General features: G+C 42.8%; 1 protein-coding gene across 1 annotated transcript in view; it reads left to right on the top strand.

Moving 5' to 3' along the window:
- Positions 1-173: 173 nt before the first annotated feature.
- The window catches only part of NVL (nuclear VCP like), a 51,771-nt gene continuing 34,405 nt past the window's right edge, over positions 174-17,539 (top strand). Inside the window, exons 1-12 of the mRNA XM_081903883.1 lie at positions 174-603; positions 1,417-1,490; positions 3,361-3,413; positions 5,082-5,178; positions 5,903-5,951; positions 7,145-7,411; positions 10,264-10,375; positions 10,584-10,660; positions 11,500-11,634; positions 12,505-12,606; positions 14,706-14,823; positions 16,855-16,999. Coding sequence (XP_081760009.1) covers positions 541-603; positions 1,417-1,490; positions 3,361-3,413; positions 5,082-5,178; positions 5,903-5,951; positions 7,145-7,411; positions 10,264-10,375; positions 10,584-10,660; positions 11,500-11,634; positions 12,505-12,606; positions 14,706-14,823; positions 16,855-16,999 — 1,292 coding nt within the window. The 5' untranslated portion in view covers positions 174-540. The remainder of the gene's footprint in view (positions 604-1,416; positions 1,491-3,360; positions 3,414-5,081; positions 5,179-5,902; positions 5,952-7,144; positions 7,412-10,263; positions 10,376-10,583; positions 10,661-11,499; positions 11,635-12,504; positions 12,607-14,705; positions 14,824-16,854; positions 17,000-17,539) is intronic.

Raw genomic sequence — 17,539 nt, 5'->3', positions numbered from 1 at the left:
CCGCATTGCACGCTGGGAATTGTAGTCTCTTTATCCAGTCGCTCAATAGAGGTGTGGCAAACATGAGGCGCTCCAGATATTATTTTTTTTGGACTGCAACTCCCATCATCCCTGACTGTTGACGACGATAGCTAGGAATGATGGGAAATGGAGTTCAAAGGCATCAGGCGGGCTGCGTTTTTCCCCCCCCACAGGACCCAAGGGATACGAAATGCTTCCGTAGAGAGAGAGCTGAAGCTAGAAAGTATCATAGGGGCCGGGAATGGAAGGGTTGGAACGGGGGGCTTGAATCAGGAGTGAGACCGGAGGGTGACGCCAATTTGGGCCTTCATGAGTGGAGTGGGTGTTAGGCGTCTAAAGCAGTGCCTGCACGGGGATCCCAGCCCGCCTCTTGGCTCTGCCTTTCCCTTTCCCGAGGGGGTCGTCGTGCCTCAAGGCGAGGCTGATTTCCGGGGTCTTCAAGGAGTCTGAGGCGGAGGGAGGCGGAGCTCCCGCTTCGTTTGAGGGGCGGAATTCGGCGGCGGCGGCGGCGGAGCTGCCATGCGGATTCGCGGAGGAAGCAGCCCCGCAGGGGATCCTCGGCTGAAGCATCGGATTAAGCAGGTACCGCTTCGTTTCTCTCCCTTGGTCCTTCACTTATGGGGTGGACTCCCCTTAAGCTGAGCCGCCTGGGCTTTCTTTTTGCACCCTGGGCAAGGAAAAGCGTGCCTCTGAGCCTACTTAGATTGCTTTTGCCGCACTACGCCAACCCAGCAGCCGTAGCCAGGTCTGGCACATCCAGCACTGGGCGATCAAGTCCGTACGTTTTTGTTCTGCAGACCAAGTTGATTTTTTTTTACCTTGAACTGAAATAATATATAGCTGCGGTATAAATTTAAAGCCCCATCCTTACCATCTTCGGTTTGGAAATAAGTCCCAATGTGTCTGGCGGGATTGATTTTCGAGTGTATTTTGGAGTCATGCAACCTAGATGTGTTTATCATGTCTGCCGAGTTCAGTGGATTTTTAATCACATTGAACATCCTCCTCCTATGAAATCAGGGGGCATATTGCTATACCTGCAGTGAAACAGGTAGGCATGTCCTTGCCTAGCATAGGATTGGGCTGTTGGTCTTTAGTGTGAGATGGATGAGTTAAATGTTGATGGTAGAAGGTATTGTGCCATGGTTTTTGCCCATGGGCTTCCAAATGGTTGAGCTGAGAAGGAGTGAATAAATAAATCCATTCTGTTCTCTTCACATATCACAATTCACATTTGTAAAAAAACAGTGCTAGAACCTTCATACAATGAGCAATTGTTTATTTGATGTTTGTCTAAAAACTAAAACACCACAATTGAATTTCATAAACCTATCACGTATGCAAATACTGTACTAAAGTTATTTTTTTATATTTAAAAAATTGTATCAATAACAGTACCTGAAGAGTAACAAATGTGGCAAGTATGTTGACATTGGAGTTTTAGCTGCTGAGCTACAGAAAACATACAGGTAAGATATTGAATTCTTACACTTGCTTGATGATAAACACAAGGACCGGGCTTATACATAACTATAAAGTGTAGTTTAGTATTATGTACATGAGCCTCAAAGACAGGAGTGCCTGGCGTGCTCTGGTCCATGGGGCCAATAGAGGAGCAGAGAATGGGGATTGGAAGCTTTTGTTTCCATTTTCAAATAACCACAGTAGTTAATTTTGTCTAATCACCATTTGTCCAGCCTCAGTGTTAGGAAAATAAGCCTACTTCAAGTTACAGTTTATTATCCTGGCTTTTTTCTCTAAACCATGGGTAGGCAAACTAAGGCCCGGGGGCCAGATCCAGCCCAATCGCCTTCTAAATCCGGCCCATGGATGGTCCGGGAATCAGTGTGTTTTTACATGAGTAGAATGTGCCCTTTTATTTAAAATGCATCTCTGGGTTATTTGTGGGGCCTGCCTGGTGTTTTTCCATGAGTAGAATGTGTGCTTTTATTTAAAATGCACCTCTGGGTTATTTGTGCGGCATAGGAATTCATTCATTATCCCCCAAAATATAGTCCGGCCCCCCCACAAGGTCTGAGGGTCAGTGGACCAGCCCCCTGCTGAAAAAGTAAGCTGACCCCTGGTCTAAACTATATTTAACACTAACAATGATGGATTGGATCCTAAAATTCCTAGAAACTCTGATGTGTCCTGATGAATAGCAGAGTCTCAGAAGTGTATATTTGTAGTGAATGTAGTAATAAAACACGCAGAGTTAAAGGTCCATCAGTAAAAGAAAAACTTACTAAAGGCAAAAAGGCTTCGTTACAAAAAAAATACTTCAGAGAAAAATCTGCAAACATGTAAGGTAGAAACGAAAGTAACAGAGAGAATGACCAGCTCGCTGAGCGCACGAATTTATCTCTCCTGGCTCAGCGTGACCTTGAGATACAGTGGTGCCCCGCAAGACGAAAAACCCGCAAGACGAAAGGGTTTTTCGGTTTTTGCGTCGCTTCGCTAGACGATTTTCCCTATGGGCTTGCATCGCAAGACGAAAGCCCATAGGGAAATCTCGGGGACCTCTTTTAAAAGCTTCCAGCATTTTCCAGTTTCTGCTGTCAAAGACTTTAGACATGACAAACAATAGTTCCAGATTTGGAAAAATAAATAATTTCCATTAGTTGGAAAAAGAATAGAAAATGTTCCAGTCACCTTTTCAGGGCTGTGCTGAAAGAGGAGAGCTCAGGACTCACCCAGACTTAGGGCCCATTTACATATCCTCCCTCTGCCAGCAAGTTACTTGTGCTCTGCAGAATGGGTAACTTATACTGGACAGAAAGGCTGGATTGGGGATAAGAAAAAGGTGAGCCAATCTCTCTCTCATGAGGAGAACCTTACATCTGTGCACAGTTTTGTTGAGTCTAAAGGGTCTCCCATGGTAGAACCCATGGCAGACTGAAGAATGATATGTTATTTGATAAAGAATGTACAGTTGGGTCACAACTTACATGGGGGTTATGATCTGGGGTTAGCGCGTAAAGCAAAAATTGCATATAGTCAAAACACACTCTCCCTGCACCTCCAAATTCTCCTGAGGTGAGTGCAATGGCGGGTGAGATTGCTTATGTTCCCCCCTTCCTTTCCCCTGTCCAAACTGTAAAACTGAATTCATGCAAGTTAAGTACACATGAATTGCAAGTCAATTATAATTTGGAAAACAGGCCACTTTTGTTAAATATTGGTCCCAATCTTTCCCTGTGTGTTATCCTGAGTTATTCAGGTCAAACACACAAAGGCTAATTTCCTTCTTACAATGGTTAGATTATGTGTCTTTGCTGGAAATGCAACATGTGCTGAAGAAGGCCTTCCCTGAGACTAATGTATAAAATTGATTTCCAGTGCTGATTATGGACGAAGAAAAAGAAATGCCTTTAGAATACAGGTAGAGAAAGGTGAGTCCTTTTTTAATATTGAACTTGAAGTGAAAATTCAGTCCTTGGTAATGGGCTGGATGAGAGCCAACAAACTGAAGCTCAGTCTAGAGAAGACTGAGACACTGCTGTTGGGTAGTTTCCTAGACTAGATGGATGGGAGATTGCCCTCTCTTGAAGGGGTTACACTTCCTCTGAACAAGAGGGTACATAGCTTGGGGGTACTTCTAGATCCTTTGCTGTTGCTTGAGGCTCAGATGACCTCAGTGGTGTGGAGTATCTTCCATCAGCTTCAACTGGTAGCCCAGCTGCACCCATATCTGGACAGGAATAGCTTAACTTCTGTCTATGCTCCAGTAACCTCTAGGTTATGTTAGAATTCCTGCTCCATGATTGCAGTCATGGGATGTTTGTCTTTCACATGACAGTATATGTTTTGACTCCACAGAGTGGGAAGTGACGGAGACAGGATATTTGTGTTACATGAAGTGGGACTATTGTCCTTTGTTCTTTTTCCCTTTGCTGTCTGATGCTAGAGAGAGAGGGAGCCATGTTGCAGTGCTCCATGTGTGTTTATATGTAAATAAAGTAGATTAGCCAAAATGCTGAGTTGCTGAGGTCTGTCACGCAAGATGTGCAAACTCTGCGGATTCCTAAGTGTGCCGGTGTCGGTTGGCATCGGTCGCTGTGATGTTCGGGCTGAAGAAAGCTTTTGAAGCTCCCGAACGATCGACCAGGAGGGAGGGAACATGCCAGTTGGGCATGTGTCTCTGCCAGGGTCCTACTCGATTGTAGGATGAACTCCTGACAGGTTATACGTAGTGCTGCCTCTGGAGACAAAGTTGGAAACTTCAGCTGGTGCAGAATTCAGTGGCCAGGTTGTTTACAAGGGCAAGACTGTTTGAGCATATTACATTGACCCTGTCCTGACTGCACTGGCTGCTGCTTTGTTTCTGGGCCCAATTCAAAGTGCTGGTTTTGAGATCTAAAATGGCTCATGGCCTCAATACCTCATGGACTGCCTTTCCCCATATGAACTGACCCAGATCCTGAGATCATAATCTGAGGATCTTCTTCATATGCCTCCATGAGACGTCAGGAGGGTGGGCAACACAAGAATGTACATTTTCTGGGGTTGCTCTCCATTTGTGGAATGCTCTCCCCAGTGAGGCTCTCCTAGTGCCTTCATGGCATATCTTTAGGTAACAAGAGAAAAGGTTTCTATATAACCAGATCTTTGACTGATTCTATTGCCTTTTAAATGTATTTGGGGGGGGGTTATTGGTTTGTTTTTGTTTTATTATGTATTTTGTTTTCTCATTTTATATTTTTATGTTGTGAACCGTCCTGTGATCTTCATATGAAGAGTGGTATACAAATATAATAAAAAATATAATAAAAAATCATTGCATCAAAGGTAGTTGTGGGTAATCCAAAAGTATCTTAAGATTCTGCTTGCTCCTCATCAAAATGGATCTAGGCCAGATTCACTGTGATTTGTGGATCCTAGGTAGATCTAACACTTACTTAGACTATGGTCTTATTCAGGAGCTTTGAATTCATTGAGACTTAATTAAAAGCAAATAGGATTGTGCTGTTCAAAGTGTTTCTTCTTTTTGGTTTCACTATTGCCAAACGAGATTATGGGGTTCTGTTCTTTCATCTATGTTTTTTAATTTTCTTCAACAGTTTTTGGGATAATCAATGATGAGCTGAAGTCTGAAGATTTAGCCGCTCTAGAGGATGAACATTTGGCGAAGAAAGCAAGACACAAAGGGGAGGAAGAGTAAGTTGAAATTACTTAACTCCAAGAGTTAAGAACGTTTTATAAAGCCATGGAAATTAATTGGACCAGGTCAGATGTAACACTGCATGATCTCGGAACCATAGTCGAGCAATTCTCTCCTGCAGAGCAGATACTAACCCCTCTTTCTGTTTCCGAGCAAACTATGGGTAGTATTACAAATCATGTAGGAAACAGAATAGGGACGCGGGTGGTGCTGTGGGTTAAACCACAGAGCCTAGGACTTGCTGATCAGAAGGTCGGCGGTTGGAATCCCCGCGACGGGGTGAGCTCCCGTTGCTCGGTCCCTGCTCCTGCCAACCTAGCAGTTTGAAAGCACATCAAAGTGCAAGTGGATAAATAGGTACCACTGCGGCGGGAAGGTAAACGGCGTTTCCGTGTGCTGCTCTGGTTTGCCTGAAGCGGCTTAGTCATGCTGGCCACATGACCTGGAAGCTGTATGCCGGCTCCCTCGGCCAATAAAGCGAGATGAGCCCCGCAACCCCAGAGTCAGCCACAACTGGACCGAATGGTCAGGGGTCCCTTTACCCTTTATCTTAGGAAATGGAATGCTGGACTAGATAGACCTTTGGTTTGATCTAGCAGGGCTCCTATGTCAGGGATTATGGTAGTTGCCATCCAACAGCATGTGAAAGGCCACAGGGTCTCTGTCTTAAAGAATAATGTCAAACTTATTGTTGTTAAAACATCCTTTCTTTCTCCTAAGTGATTCAGAAAGCTGCATGGATACTTCGGACACTGACACAGGACTCCCAGTAAGTGTGTCCGTCTTGGACTGTTTTCTGATGAAGTGTATCTGTTACTATGTGTTCTAAGAATAGTTTAGTGGCCAGCCTTCTCTTTAAACCTACGTGAGATTCAGCCATGTATCTGAAGAAGTGTGTGTGCACACAAAAGCTTATACCAAGAACAAACTTAGTTGGTCTCTATGGTGCTACTGGACAATTTTTTTATGTATTTCAACTACGTGAGATGGACAGCGCCACTCCTGGTACAGTGCATGATCATACATACGTAGCTCCTGCCATCTAGTGGCTTGGGCCGGTTTGCCTCTTATCTATTGAAGCAGGAGACCTGGTTTTGCCATAATCCAAACAATAACGCTCCTGTCAAGGTGTGCCACCTACTGCTGCTTGTGTGACTTGTGACACTCACATTGCAAATTGATGTTGGAAAAGGTGTGCGAAAGCAACCCTTAAAGAGAAAGGCATCACAGAGAGCCAGAAAAATACTAATCCAGAACATTAGAAATATATGAATTAAAGAAGTGTTATAATGGACTTCCTGAGTGATAAAACTAGGGTGGGAGGTCTGGGAGGGTGATTGCAGGAAATATCCTACAGAAGGAGGAAAAGCTGGATACTATTTACAGCTAGAAATTTTCTGAAGTGCAGATGTCAGATTTTTTGAATAATTATATATAATTGGCAGATAGAGAAGCGGACCTTTTTCTGTTTCTTATTATTTTTATTATTTTCTTCTTGCCTTTCTTTTTCTTTCTAGACTTTCTTTTTCTCCTTATTCTTTTTTTTCTATTTTGTCTTTGTTAAGATATTTAATGTTTTAGTTTGGGGGGAGATATTTGATAATGTTGTGTTTTTCTTTATGTTCTAATAAAATTTATTTTTTAAAAAGGTGGGTGAAAGTCAACTACATATGTGCTTGTCCCAAGTCTGCCTTCACCTGGGCCGAAATAAGAAGTGCATGTGTGACTAAAATGTATAAGTGTTATTTGTGAAGACAGTTACTTGCTGGGGAACTCTTGCCTGAGGCAAGAGGCAAGGGGTTGGTTACAGATCTGGTATATTTATAAAGTACCGTTCAGTATTTTATGCATAATGTATTCTGTAGCACATGTATTCTATAGCACACTAGTAAAAATAATTATGGTTTAAAAAAATCATAACCTTCCATTAATTCTTTTATAAATATATATTATATTTTTCAGCCCTCAAATCACATGAACTCATCTTTGTTGACCTTATACCGGAAAGGAAATCCAGATTCTCTTCCAGCATCTCCCAAGAGTTCGCAGACAATGTCCAGCACTCCTTCACAGAAGCCTGGATCGAATAGGCTTCCCACTCAAGCACCGTCTGATACCAGGATCTCAGAAGGTGGCTGGTTTATTGATAAAACCCCAGACAGGAAAGAGGAAAACTTCTTTATCGACCTTTGTGCAGAAGAAAGTGATGGTTCTAAACAGATGGTTGAGGTAATGTCTTGACATTAGTGAGAATTTCTTCCATCTTTCCTGTCCCATCACGAAAACCTAGGGTCAATAACAATAAAGCATACATCTAAAAAGTACTATAAAAATAGTTTTAGGAAGCAACGTTATTGTAGAAACGAAAACTCCTAAACTAGTATGACCGTTGCCAGCTAAAGGCAGTTCTAACGTTGTTTTTAGCCCATTTCAGATGTTTTCAAAAACACATGGGAATGAAAAATTATTTTACAGTTCAGTGGCTTTTGGAGATCAGTGAACATGCTCAGTCATTGGTTTATTTTTAAAAGAACGTTCTGTATTTCTGCATACCGCAAGATTCATCTGAGCACGGGGATTTTTCCCACTTGTTTCTCAGTGGCCTGGTTTTGGTTCCATTTGTTTTCTCCTGAGTGTGCAGTGAGAGGGAATATCCTCACCAAAACTGAGACCATTTACACATCTTGTTGCATTGTATGATGATGCATAGCTTTGAGTAACAAGTTCCTTGTTATGTTTTGTCATAGTGTTGGCACAAGCCCTGTTCTTTATTTTCAGCCTTGCCTTAGTATATGGCTGGCTGCACATCTACAAAACACCATTGTTTAACTTTTGACACACATCCAGACTTTCTTGGCCTTAATCCCTCTGTTGGCACATGTAAAATGCATCCCAAGGCTATTGGGACGACGACACCATATAACTTTTTTTGTGTCTGCTTCCCACAACTCGCATGTTCCAGGTAGTCCTCAGCCTAGATGAGATGTGAATGGTCATATGATGTTTCAGGGTCCCTCTTCCTTAATCCAATGGAAAATCAGTGTTTTTATTCTTACAGCTCTTCTGCTCAATTCTCATCCTATTTGAATGAGAGAATTAATAAAAAAAAAAAACCATGCACATCAGGTTCTGGGGAGTCAACAGGATTTTTGCAAAATGTTGTTTAAGGTTATTAGTTGCTCATTATATCTACAGCTGCTTAGCCCAGAACCTGTTCTTCTCATGTTGCGTGAGAAAGCAGCACATAATGTGTAAAACAATATCTTGTTTATTTTATGACAAATTATAATGTTATTGGGGTCGATAGGACTACACAGGTTTCCAGACACCCTTATCTAGCTTGCATTGTTTAAACATCCCCCCCCCCCGAGCCTTCCTTGTGATGCAATAAGACTGGGTTTGTCTAATCACATCATTTTGTGTAAAACGTTCTAATCTAGTCACTGTCACCCCAGCTGTTTACAGACAATCAGTAGCCTCACTTTGGCAGGTGGCCAGACTTAAGGGCAGCTCTCAGGGCCTTTCAGTGACTCACCTCACGAGTTACTAGGACTCACAAGTTCCTTGAGCTTGTGACTTTGAGCCTGCAAGACAAGTACGCTTAAATGACCGTGTCTTGGCTTTCCCCCCTGAAAGGATAAGCTTATACACTCTTAACATGCCAGCTAAACCCACAAGGTATGGTATAATAGTTTGGCTGTGCTGCGATTCTGAAGAAGAGAGAAACAGGGAGAGAAAGGGATAGAAAGAGAGAGAAAGGGAAGGAAGCGGCCCAGCATCTAAGCCAAACAGAGAGCTGGTAAGTTAGTCAACATTTTGTCACCCACCAGGAAATAGCTAATAAAAGATTGACTGTAGTTGGCATGTTATAAAACAAACCAGAAATGCCTTGCTCACAAATCCAGAACGATCGGCGGCAGTTTTTATAGTTTTTAAGAAGGTTTGGCACTTGAAAGGAAGTAGATCAAGCAGATCAAGTAGATAAAGAGAAAGGGAAGGTTTGTGAAACCTGCAAGTAGGATTTGAGCCCACGAGCACCCCCGTCCTGTAGTTCAGCAATTGGTCTTCAGATACATTACTTGTGGAGGCAGAACATTGCCATCAGGGCCAATAGCCTTTCATAGCCCTCTTCTCCCTGAATTTGTTCAATCCTCTTTTGAAGCCATCTGGGTTGGTGACCGTTGCTGCCTTCCATGGGAGCGAGCATCACAGTTTCACCATGCACTGCATGAAGAAGTGCTTTTATCTCTCCTGAATTTTCCAACTTTCATTTTCCCTGGATGTCTGGGCATATCTTGTGTTATGAGGGAGGGTGAGAAAAAATCTATCTCCATGCACTTCTTCCATACCATGCATATCAACTTCTACCATGTCTCCACTTACTCACCTTGTCTCTGAACTTAAAAGTCCCAAATGTAGCATCCTTTCTTCATAGGGGAGTTGCTGCATCCCTTTCATCATTTGGGTTGACCTTTTCTGAACCTTTACCAACTCTACAATAACCTTTTGGAGGCGAGGCAGTCACAGGAACATTATGCTTAAGTAAAAGTATTATCTGCCCTCATCATGCAGTTGTGTAATGTGATTGTACGTAGGCTATTTGTGTTATGTAGCATGTGTGCAGCTATTGGTGCAATCCAAACCGTGTTTTAATGGAAGTAAGTCATACTGAATTCAATTGGGCTTTCTTCCCAGGGGTTAAGATTGCAGCCCATTAAATGTATGTTGATGGTGCTATTAAAAACTGGGGGATTAGTCAAGCCCAAACTACTGCTTGTGTTGTTTTTTGTCCCTGTTGGGGTAACCCTAATAACTTGTGTGCAGCTATATTTTTTGCTAGAAAAGGGAAAGTCTAAATGAATACTTTACGTTTTTTAAAGCTTGCAAATGATGTCATACTTAATAACTTCCGCTGGGCATTTCATTGGCATTTCCTTCTTGGGGTACATTTGGCTTACCAGTTCATTTTTCTATTGATTGAGTTTAAAGGTTTTTTTAAACAAAAAATTGCTGCTTTTGGTGTGGCTTACTGGGTAAAGAATGTCAGCAGACTAAATAGAAAAATCTTATTTGTACTCTAGGATTCAAAAGACGTTTCCTTTCTGGAGAAACCCAAGAGGAAGAGAAGTAAAAGGAGGAACGAGTCTCAAGAAGTAGATGAAGAAATAGAATCTGCTTTGAGAAAACAGAAGAGTAAGAGACATTGCACTAAAGAATATTTAAACAAAGAAACAAGAAAGCCCCTGCTTATTCCTCTCGCTCTTTTGTAAATGTAATACCTTGTTCTGTCCAAAACTTTTCTTAATCTGCCCCCCCCTCCCGTGCTTTCCATGTACTTGATGAGAATACCTCGCAGAATGTGTTCTCACTGTCCTAGTAATATCTCCATCTTTCCTTACAGTTAAACAGAAAGGCTTCGAGCTGAGAACTTCTTCCGTGAAGTTTGAGGATATAGGAGGCAATGATGACACTCTGAAGGTTAGAGTTAACTAAACTCTCTGGGCGGGATTCAACTAATGAGTCCCATCAGTGGAAGCCCTGCGCAAAGACAATGCTCTCCCTCAACCCTGCAATGGCTTTGAGTGGGTCAGGAGAAACCCAGAGGGTAGGAGGAGGGGCTGTTATGACTGGCAAGTTGAAAAGCTTGCCATAAGAGAACAGTCACCTTAGCTCAACATTGAATTCCTCCCTCTGACTGGATAAAAGTTGTCAAGAAAATCACTTATACAGTGAAAGAGATGAGCATCTACATAATGCTGAGGGTTGTTTCATGCAGCATTATCTAGATGTAAGGCTATTTTTAAAAGCTGTAATCCACAAATCCTGAATCAGTGCTTTGCCTCACAGTGAAAGAAATTAAAACTCTATTCTGAGCTAACTCCAGTTTAGCTGTAAAAAACTAAATTATACTTGCTTTATTGCATGATTCTGCTTTTGCTAGCAGTAGGAGAGTAAACTGAAGCACTAGCCTTAGATACCTTAGGAATGCTATGATTGCGCCAGGCATTGTTCACAGGCTTTCAAGCATATCTTCAACCTTCAGGGTTCAAAACTCCCGTGTCTTAAAATGAAAGGTGCGCTCTGACCCAAGTGCTATCTCTGCGCTTGTGATACAGACACATAGTGCTGTTAATAACATTTGCAAAGATGAGATAATGCAGAATTTACTTATTTGCATTCGTCGGAATCCATTCACTGGTTGGGTGTGATCTCATATGGTGACAGGGCAGGAGAACACAGAATTCTGGGAGGATGTGAAAACTGTTAACTATTACAAAAAGTAAGATAGGACCATTTTTTCCCCATTTTCACTGTAGGAAGTGTGCAAGATGCTGATACATATCTGTCATCCTGAAGTATACAACTATTTAGGAGCTGTTCCACCTCGAGGATTTCTTTTGCATGGACCACCAGGGTGTGGGAAGACGTTATTAGCTCAGGCAATCGCTGGGGTGAGACTATTGGTGTATACTTTTTCTTTCTCTGCCTTCAGACCTCGGGTGTATTTGTATTTTTAATGCAGGCAGAGATGGTTTTAGGCATGTCTAATATGTATGTGACTGCGTGCATGTACATCACACCAAACCTGGAAGTGACCAAAAAAATCACAAAAATGTCACAAAAGGGGCTGGGGCGGAATGGGGTGCTTGCAGGTATTTTCAGTGGTGTTTCAAATATGCGCGGTTTCACTTGAATGCATGGTGCTTTTGAACATAGCCTCCACATAAATGGGAAGTTGCCTGTATACGAGTACTTCTGCTAGTTCTTGCATTCAAGATGTTACAGAATACATTGAGGAGTAATAGCTGGTGAAGCTCAAAACCTGCATTAAAAAAACAAACCTCTGTACAGCATTTCTGTAGCATCTTGAATGGCAGTGCTAGTGGAAGCACTGTGAAAAACACTTTAAAATGTTGAAGCTGCATGGGCCTCTTCCTGCTTTGTATGTCATGGTGCCTAGTACTTTTTTGAATAGAGGGGAAAGAATTTTGATACACAAGTTCTCTCTTCTGTTCCTGCAGGCCAGGCCTCCCAGGAGGTCATTGGGCTGCAATCTAGGGTCTCCTCAATGGTTGCCTTTCCTTGTCTTTTAAATGGTACTGTACAAGGGAGTAGTACATCCTGGATAACTGCAAAATCTCATGACACTGTTATCGGTTAAAGTCTTTTTGTGCATTGCCCATTGAATCAAGGTGTGATATTACTCCTCCCTTCCACCGTTCAGCCCTCCACAGTAGAGGCCTCTGTAAAATGCCTGAGCATTGGTAAGTGTCTTTCCTACAATAATCTTATTTTGTGTTCATTTGTGTTTGTTTTTCTAGGAGCTTGAACTGCCAATACTCAAAGTAGCTGCTACTGAGATTGTGTCGGGAGTGTCTGGTGAATCGGAACAGAAGCTAAGGGAACTGTTTGAGCAAGCTGTGGTAAGACCAGCAGGAAACAGTCTTAAAGCCTTTTATTAATTCACTTGACTCTGAATCATTTCTACACACAAATTTAAAAGTGGAGAAAGGTGCATCCTCATCTAACATCCTGACAGGAAGGCAAATTTCCATGTATCAGAATACTAACTGTGGGTTGGCTGTAAAATTGCCCACTTATTTTTGTAAAAATATATATATAGTTGAAACCCAACCTCTTTATGTTGTTGTTTAGTCGTGTCCGACTGTTCGTGACCCCCTGGACCAGAGCACGCCAGGCACTCCTGTCTTCCACTGCCTCTTGCAGTTTGGTCAAACTCATGCTGGTAGCTTTGAGAACATTGTCCAACCATCTCGTCCTCTGTCGTCCCCTTCTTCTTGTGCCCTCCATCTTTCCCAACATCAGGGTCTTTTCCAGGGAGTCTTCTCTTCTCATGAGGTGGCCAAAGTATTGGAGCCTCAGCTTCAGGATCTGTCCTTCCAGTGAGCACTCAGGGCTGATTTCCTTCAGAATGGGTAGGTTTGATCTTCTTGCAGTCCATGGGACTCTCAAGAGTCTCCTCCAGCACCATAATTTAAAAGCATCAATTCTTCGGCAATCAGCCTTCTTTATGGTCCAGCTCTCACTTCCATACATCACTACTGGGAAAACCATAGCTTTAACTATACAGATCACTGCCTTGGATCCCTGCCTTGCCGTGGCGAAGGGGCTTGAATAACTCAGAGAAGCTATGAGCTATGCCGTGCAGGGCCACCTAAGGTCATAGTGGAGAGTTTTGACCAAACGTGATCCACCTGGAGCAGGAACTGGCAAGCCACTCTAGTATCCCTGCCAAGAAAACTTCATGGACAAAGACAACAGGCATATAAAAAACCTCTTTATAGCTTCTATTAAAAATCTCCACTCAATAGAATCAAAACCTTTTTCTGCATTAAAATTAAAACCCAAATATTGCCTTTGCTGCCAACTGTAGTTTTTCTAACATTTCATGAGGGTTGTCTTCCAGCTATAAATTTTGTTCAGTATGGTCTCTAAGAAACTTATTTGCTAAATAATATTGCTGCCAAAATCAAATGATCTGCATTCAGCAGGGATGTAGATATTTATGATTCTAGTTCCTCCAGGTTCTTTTCTACTTTGAATTAGGATGCGTCTGTTTCTTTATATAGTCTGTTATGCAAAAAGTTTTAGAGGAAGTTGTTTTAATGTGTGTCATATTCTAGCTCTGTCACAGTACAATAACGTCTTTCAAAACTATTCAGACAATACACAGTGCTTATGAGTTTCAAGGTCACTTTCTCTTTAAAGTTTAATGCTGGACATTTTGTATTGTCCAAACATAGTGGTGTGTTTTGGTAATTGGAATCAACTTCCTTTTATTGACTCGATCAGCAGTCAGGCAGCACTAAAAGTAGTGCATTTGCTAGTTGAGCATTGCACTGGCGTGTTCCTTATTAACACCTGTATTTTCCTGCAAAGGAGGAAAGCTATTTTGGTTTTGAATAGTAGTTTTTTCTCCATACAGTAGTAGTAGAAATAAAATGATGGCTTATGAATAGACACAGAAAAGGGTGCAGTCCAAATCCATTAACTCAGTGCCTTGGGGGGGGGGGGAATGTTGGATTTGACCAATACTGCATCTTGCATTTTTGTATTAGTGCTGCTGTTAGTCCATGCATAAGGGGGGAAACTGTTTATTGAATGGATATGGTAAAAATTAAAATAAGGAAGCACCTGCAATTGTTAATTGTGGCTCAGTGTGTTGGGAGAGGCAGAAGGTTCAAGGGGACATATTTTGGTAACTCTCATTCATTCTGTCACACCCCGACTCTCTTTTCATGTCTGTATGTCCCATTCACTTTTATTGTGCTTATATCTTTGGTAGATACCCTATGCAGACCTCTTTCCAGCACAGAGCACTTGCTAATAAGTATCCGATTGGGTGAAAAGTTTTGTTTTAACTTTTTAACACTTGGTACCTTGCCTCTCTTTCAACAAGCATTTATTTGAAATTATAAAACAAAAAATCATAATATGCTAAGAATTACTTAATCATTTTCTGTGTTTCTACTGATTTCTTTTTTATCATTATTATTTCTAGGCCAATGCTCCATGCATCCTCTTCATGGATGAAATTGATGCTATCACACCCAAGAGAGAAGTTGCCTCAAAGGACATGGAGCGGAGAATTGTAGCGCAGCTTCTGACTTGCATGGATGGTCAGGGCTTTTTTATTCTAGTAAAAATATTCTATCAGACCTGCTTTTTAAATTGGATCTTGCTCTTTAGGTGAAATTTCAGCTGAATATAATGTCAGCTGCAGATTTCCAAGTACCAAATCAGCAAATTACAGAGGGGTAAAGGGACACAGGTGACACTGTGGGTTAAACCACAGAGCCTAGGACTTGCCGATCAGAAGGTCGGCAGTTCGAATCCCTGCGACGGGTGAGCTCCCGTTGCTTGGTCCCTGCTCCTGCCAACCTAGCAGTTCGAAAGCACGTTAAAGTGCAAGTAGATAAATATGTACCGCTCCGGCGGGAAGGTAAACGGCGTTTCCGTGCGCTGCTCTGGTTTGCCAGAAGCGGCTTAGTCATGCTGGCCACATGACCCGGAAGCTGTACGCCGGCTCCCTCAGCCAATAAAGCGAGATGAGCGCCACAACCCCAGAGTCGGCCACGACTGGACCTAATGGTCAGGGGTCCCTTTACCTTTACCTTTGAGCTGTTGCAAGACTTTCTGATAAGTAGGTGTTGTAAGATCAATAGTGCAGAGACAATTGCTCCGCCCATGTACTACATCAAGGGATAGAAGGCAAATTAAAACATACCACAACATGGACAAATACTATTCCCGTCAACTTGGATGTGTGACTAGCAGGTCAGCCCTTGTTAAGCTTGGTTGGGCCTTGAACTTGCCACCCCAAGACTCTTGATAAAAGGGAGTTGGGACTCAGCCCACCCCTTTATCTCTGTTGTAAATCGAGCCCAATGCCTCCAGTACCTGTCCAAACGGTTGTGATGAATTATAGAAAGCTATAACAACCCAACAAATACTGTTGCTACGGGAAGGGCAAAAGGTCTACTTCGTGAAGCCAACTGGGAGAGCATAAAATTCCTTCCCAGCCTCGGCAAGTGATGTTTGTCCATAGCAAGATCATGAGCAAAACTGAAACATGACAAATGGTAGGTGAGTCAGTGCTAGTGGGACCCTAAATTTATAGCTTGGGCACGGGACAGAAGGAAGTGGTTCTCGCGCTGTCTTGCATTGAGGCCCTGTCCCCCAGAAGCTGACTGGTGTAGCCTGCAGGAAACAGGATTGAATTGTCTGTGCATCAGTTGATGGGCAGGGAATTCAATCCTGATCAGAAAGGGTTTTGCGCTGAAACCCCGGCTAAAGGTCCCGCAGCCCCATTTCATTTTAATGGAAACTGCTTTCTGCTCCTGGTGCAAGGTGAGCAAGCTTGGATCTCTTGCCCATCACCTGCTTTTGGGAGATGCATGCCTTCCTGCCTGTGAGGTGCTTCAAAGTCCCGGTATTTAGACTTTTAAATGCCAAATCGGGTGATTGACAAGCAGGTGGCCCTGCCCCCCCCCCAGTCAGACTTGGCTTATAAGGCCAATCCTGATAGAGATCTAGCCTCTTTGAGTTTCCTTACCCACTTTATGTGTTGTTCTCTCCTAGCCCAGTATTACCACTGCCAAAGAGCTATAGCAGACATGCTGCGCAGTCATCATGTCTGTAGCATCATCACTAGTAAAAGTTGGCAGTATGCACCTGAGTTGTGTATTGAGGGTATATAGCACAAATAATGCTTTCCTAACAGCAAAGTGAGGGACGTGGGTGGTGCTGTGGTCTAAACCACAGAGCCTAGGGCTTGCCGATTGGAAGGTTGGTGGTTCGAATCCCTGCAACGGGGTGAGCTCCCGTTGCTCAGTCCCTGCTCCTGCCAACCTAGCAGTTCGAAAGCACATCAAAGTGCAAGTAGCTAAATAGGTACTGCTCCAGCGGGAAGGTAAACGGCATTTCCGTGCACTGCTCTGGTTCGCCAGAAGCAGCTTAGTCATGCTGGCCACATGACTTGGAAGCTGTACGCCGGCTCTCTTGGCCAGTAAAGCGAGATGGGCCCCGCAACCGCAGAGTCGTTCGCAACTGGACCTAAACAGGGGTCCCTTTACCTTTACCTCTAACACCAAAGCGTACTTTCCTTTGCCAGTTCCCTGTGAGTTTATTGTTTTTCCTTCATCTTTCAGACTTGAATAATCTGGCTACTGCTGCTCAGGTCCTAGTAATTGGGGCAACCAACAGACCAGACTCGCTGGACCCAGCCCTGCGACGTGCAGGAAGATTTGATCGAGAGATTTGTTTGGGGATTCCGGGTGAAGCAGCCAGAGAGAAGTGTGTGAGCTTTGCTTTTAAAGTTGTTTTTTTTTTAAAAAAATAGTCAGTTTATGGCTTGCCAGCTCTTGAATCCAAAAGTTTCTCTTAAACTTTTAACTTAAAAAAAAAAAGCAAACATAGCTGCAGCTTCTGTTGTAGTACAGGAAAACGTCTGTGTCAGATTTTCCCCTATAGCATAGACGTCCCAATCAAGGCCTTCCCTGGTAACCCCAATTCAGACATTTGGCCAATAAAGCAATAATATGGAAAGAGTAGCATGGCTTGTTTAGGATTTTTTGAGGAGCTGATGCCTTCATGCTATGTTTTCTCATAGATTTGTTTATTTTCTATTCAGATGCTTTGGTTTTGGTTCACCTATTACAGGAGTAACCTGATTAAGGGCTTGTGCGATCTACTTTGCTTTTTACTAGGATCTTGAGACTCACCCTGGTGCAAAAGACAATAGAATTAAAGAACTCTGAGCCCAGGAAACTTGCTTTGAGTAACAGACTAAAAATCTATTCAGCAGTCTAATTTGGGACACGAGTGGGAGGGAGA

This window comes from Podarcis melisellensis (genome assembly GCF_964234715.1).
Source record: "Podarcis melisellensis genome assembly, chromosome: 3".
In the NCBI taxonomy this organism is placed as follows: domain Eukaryota; kingdom Metazoa; phylum Chordata; class Lepidosauria; order Squamata; family Lacertidae; genus Podarcis; species Podarcis melisellensis.
Note: the sequence above shows the minus strand (reverse complement) of the source record. Positions and strands in the feature narration are given on the sequence as shown.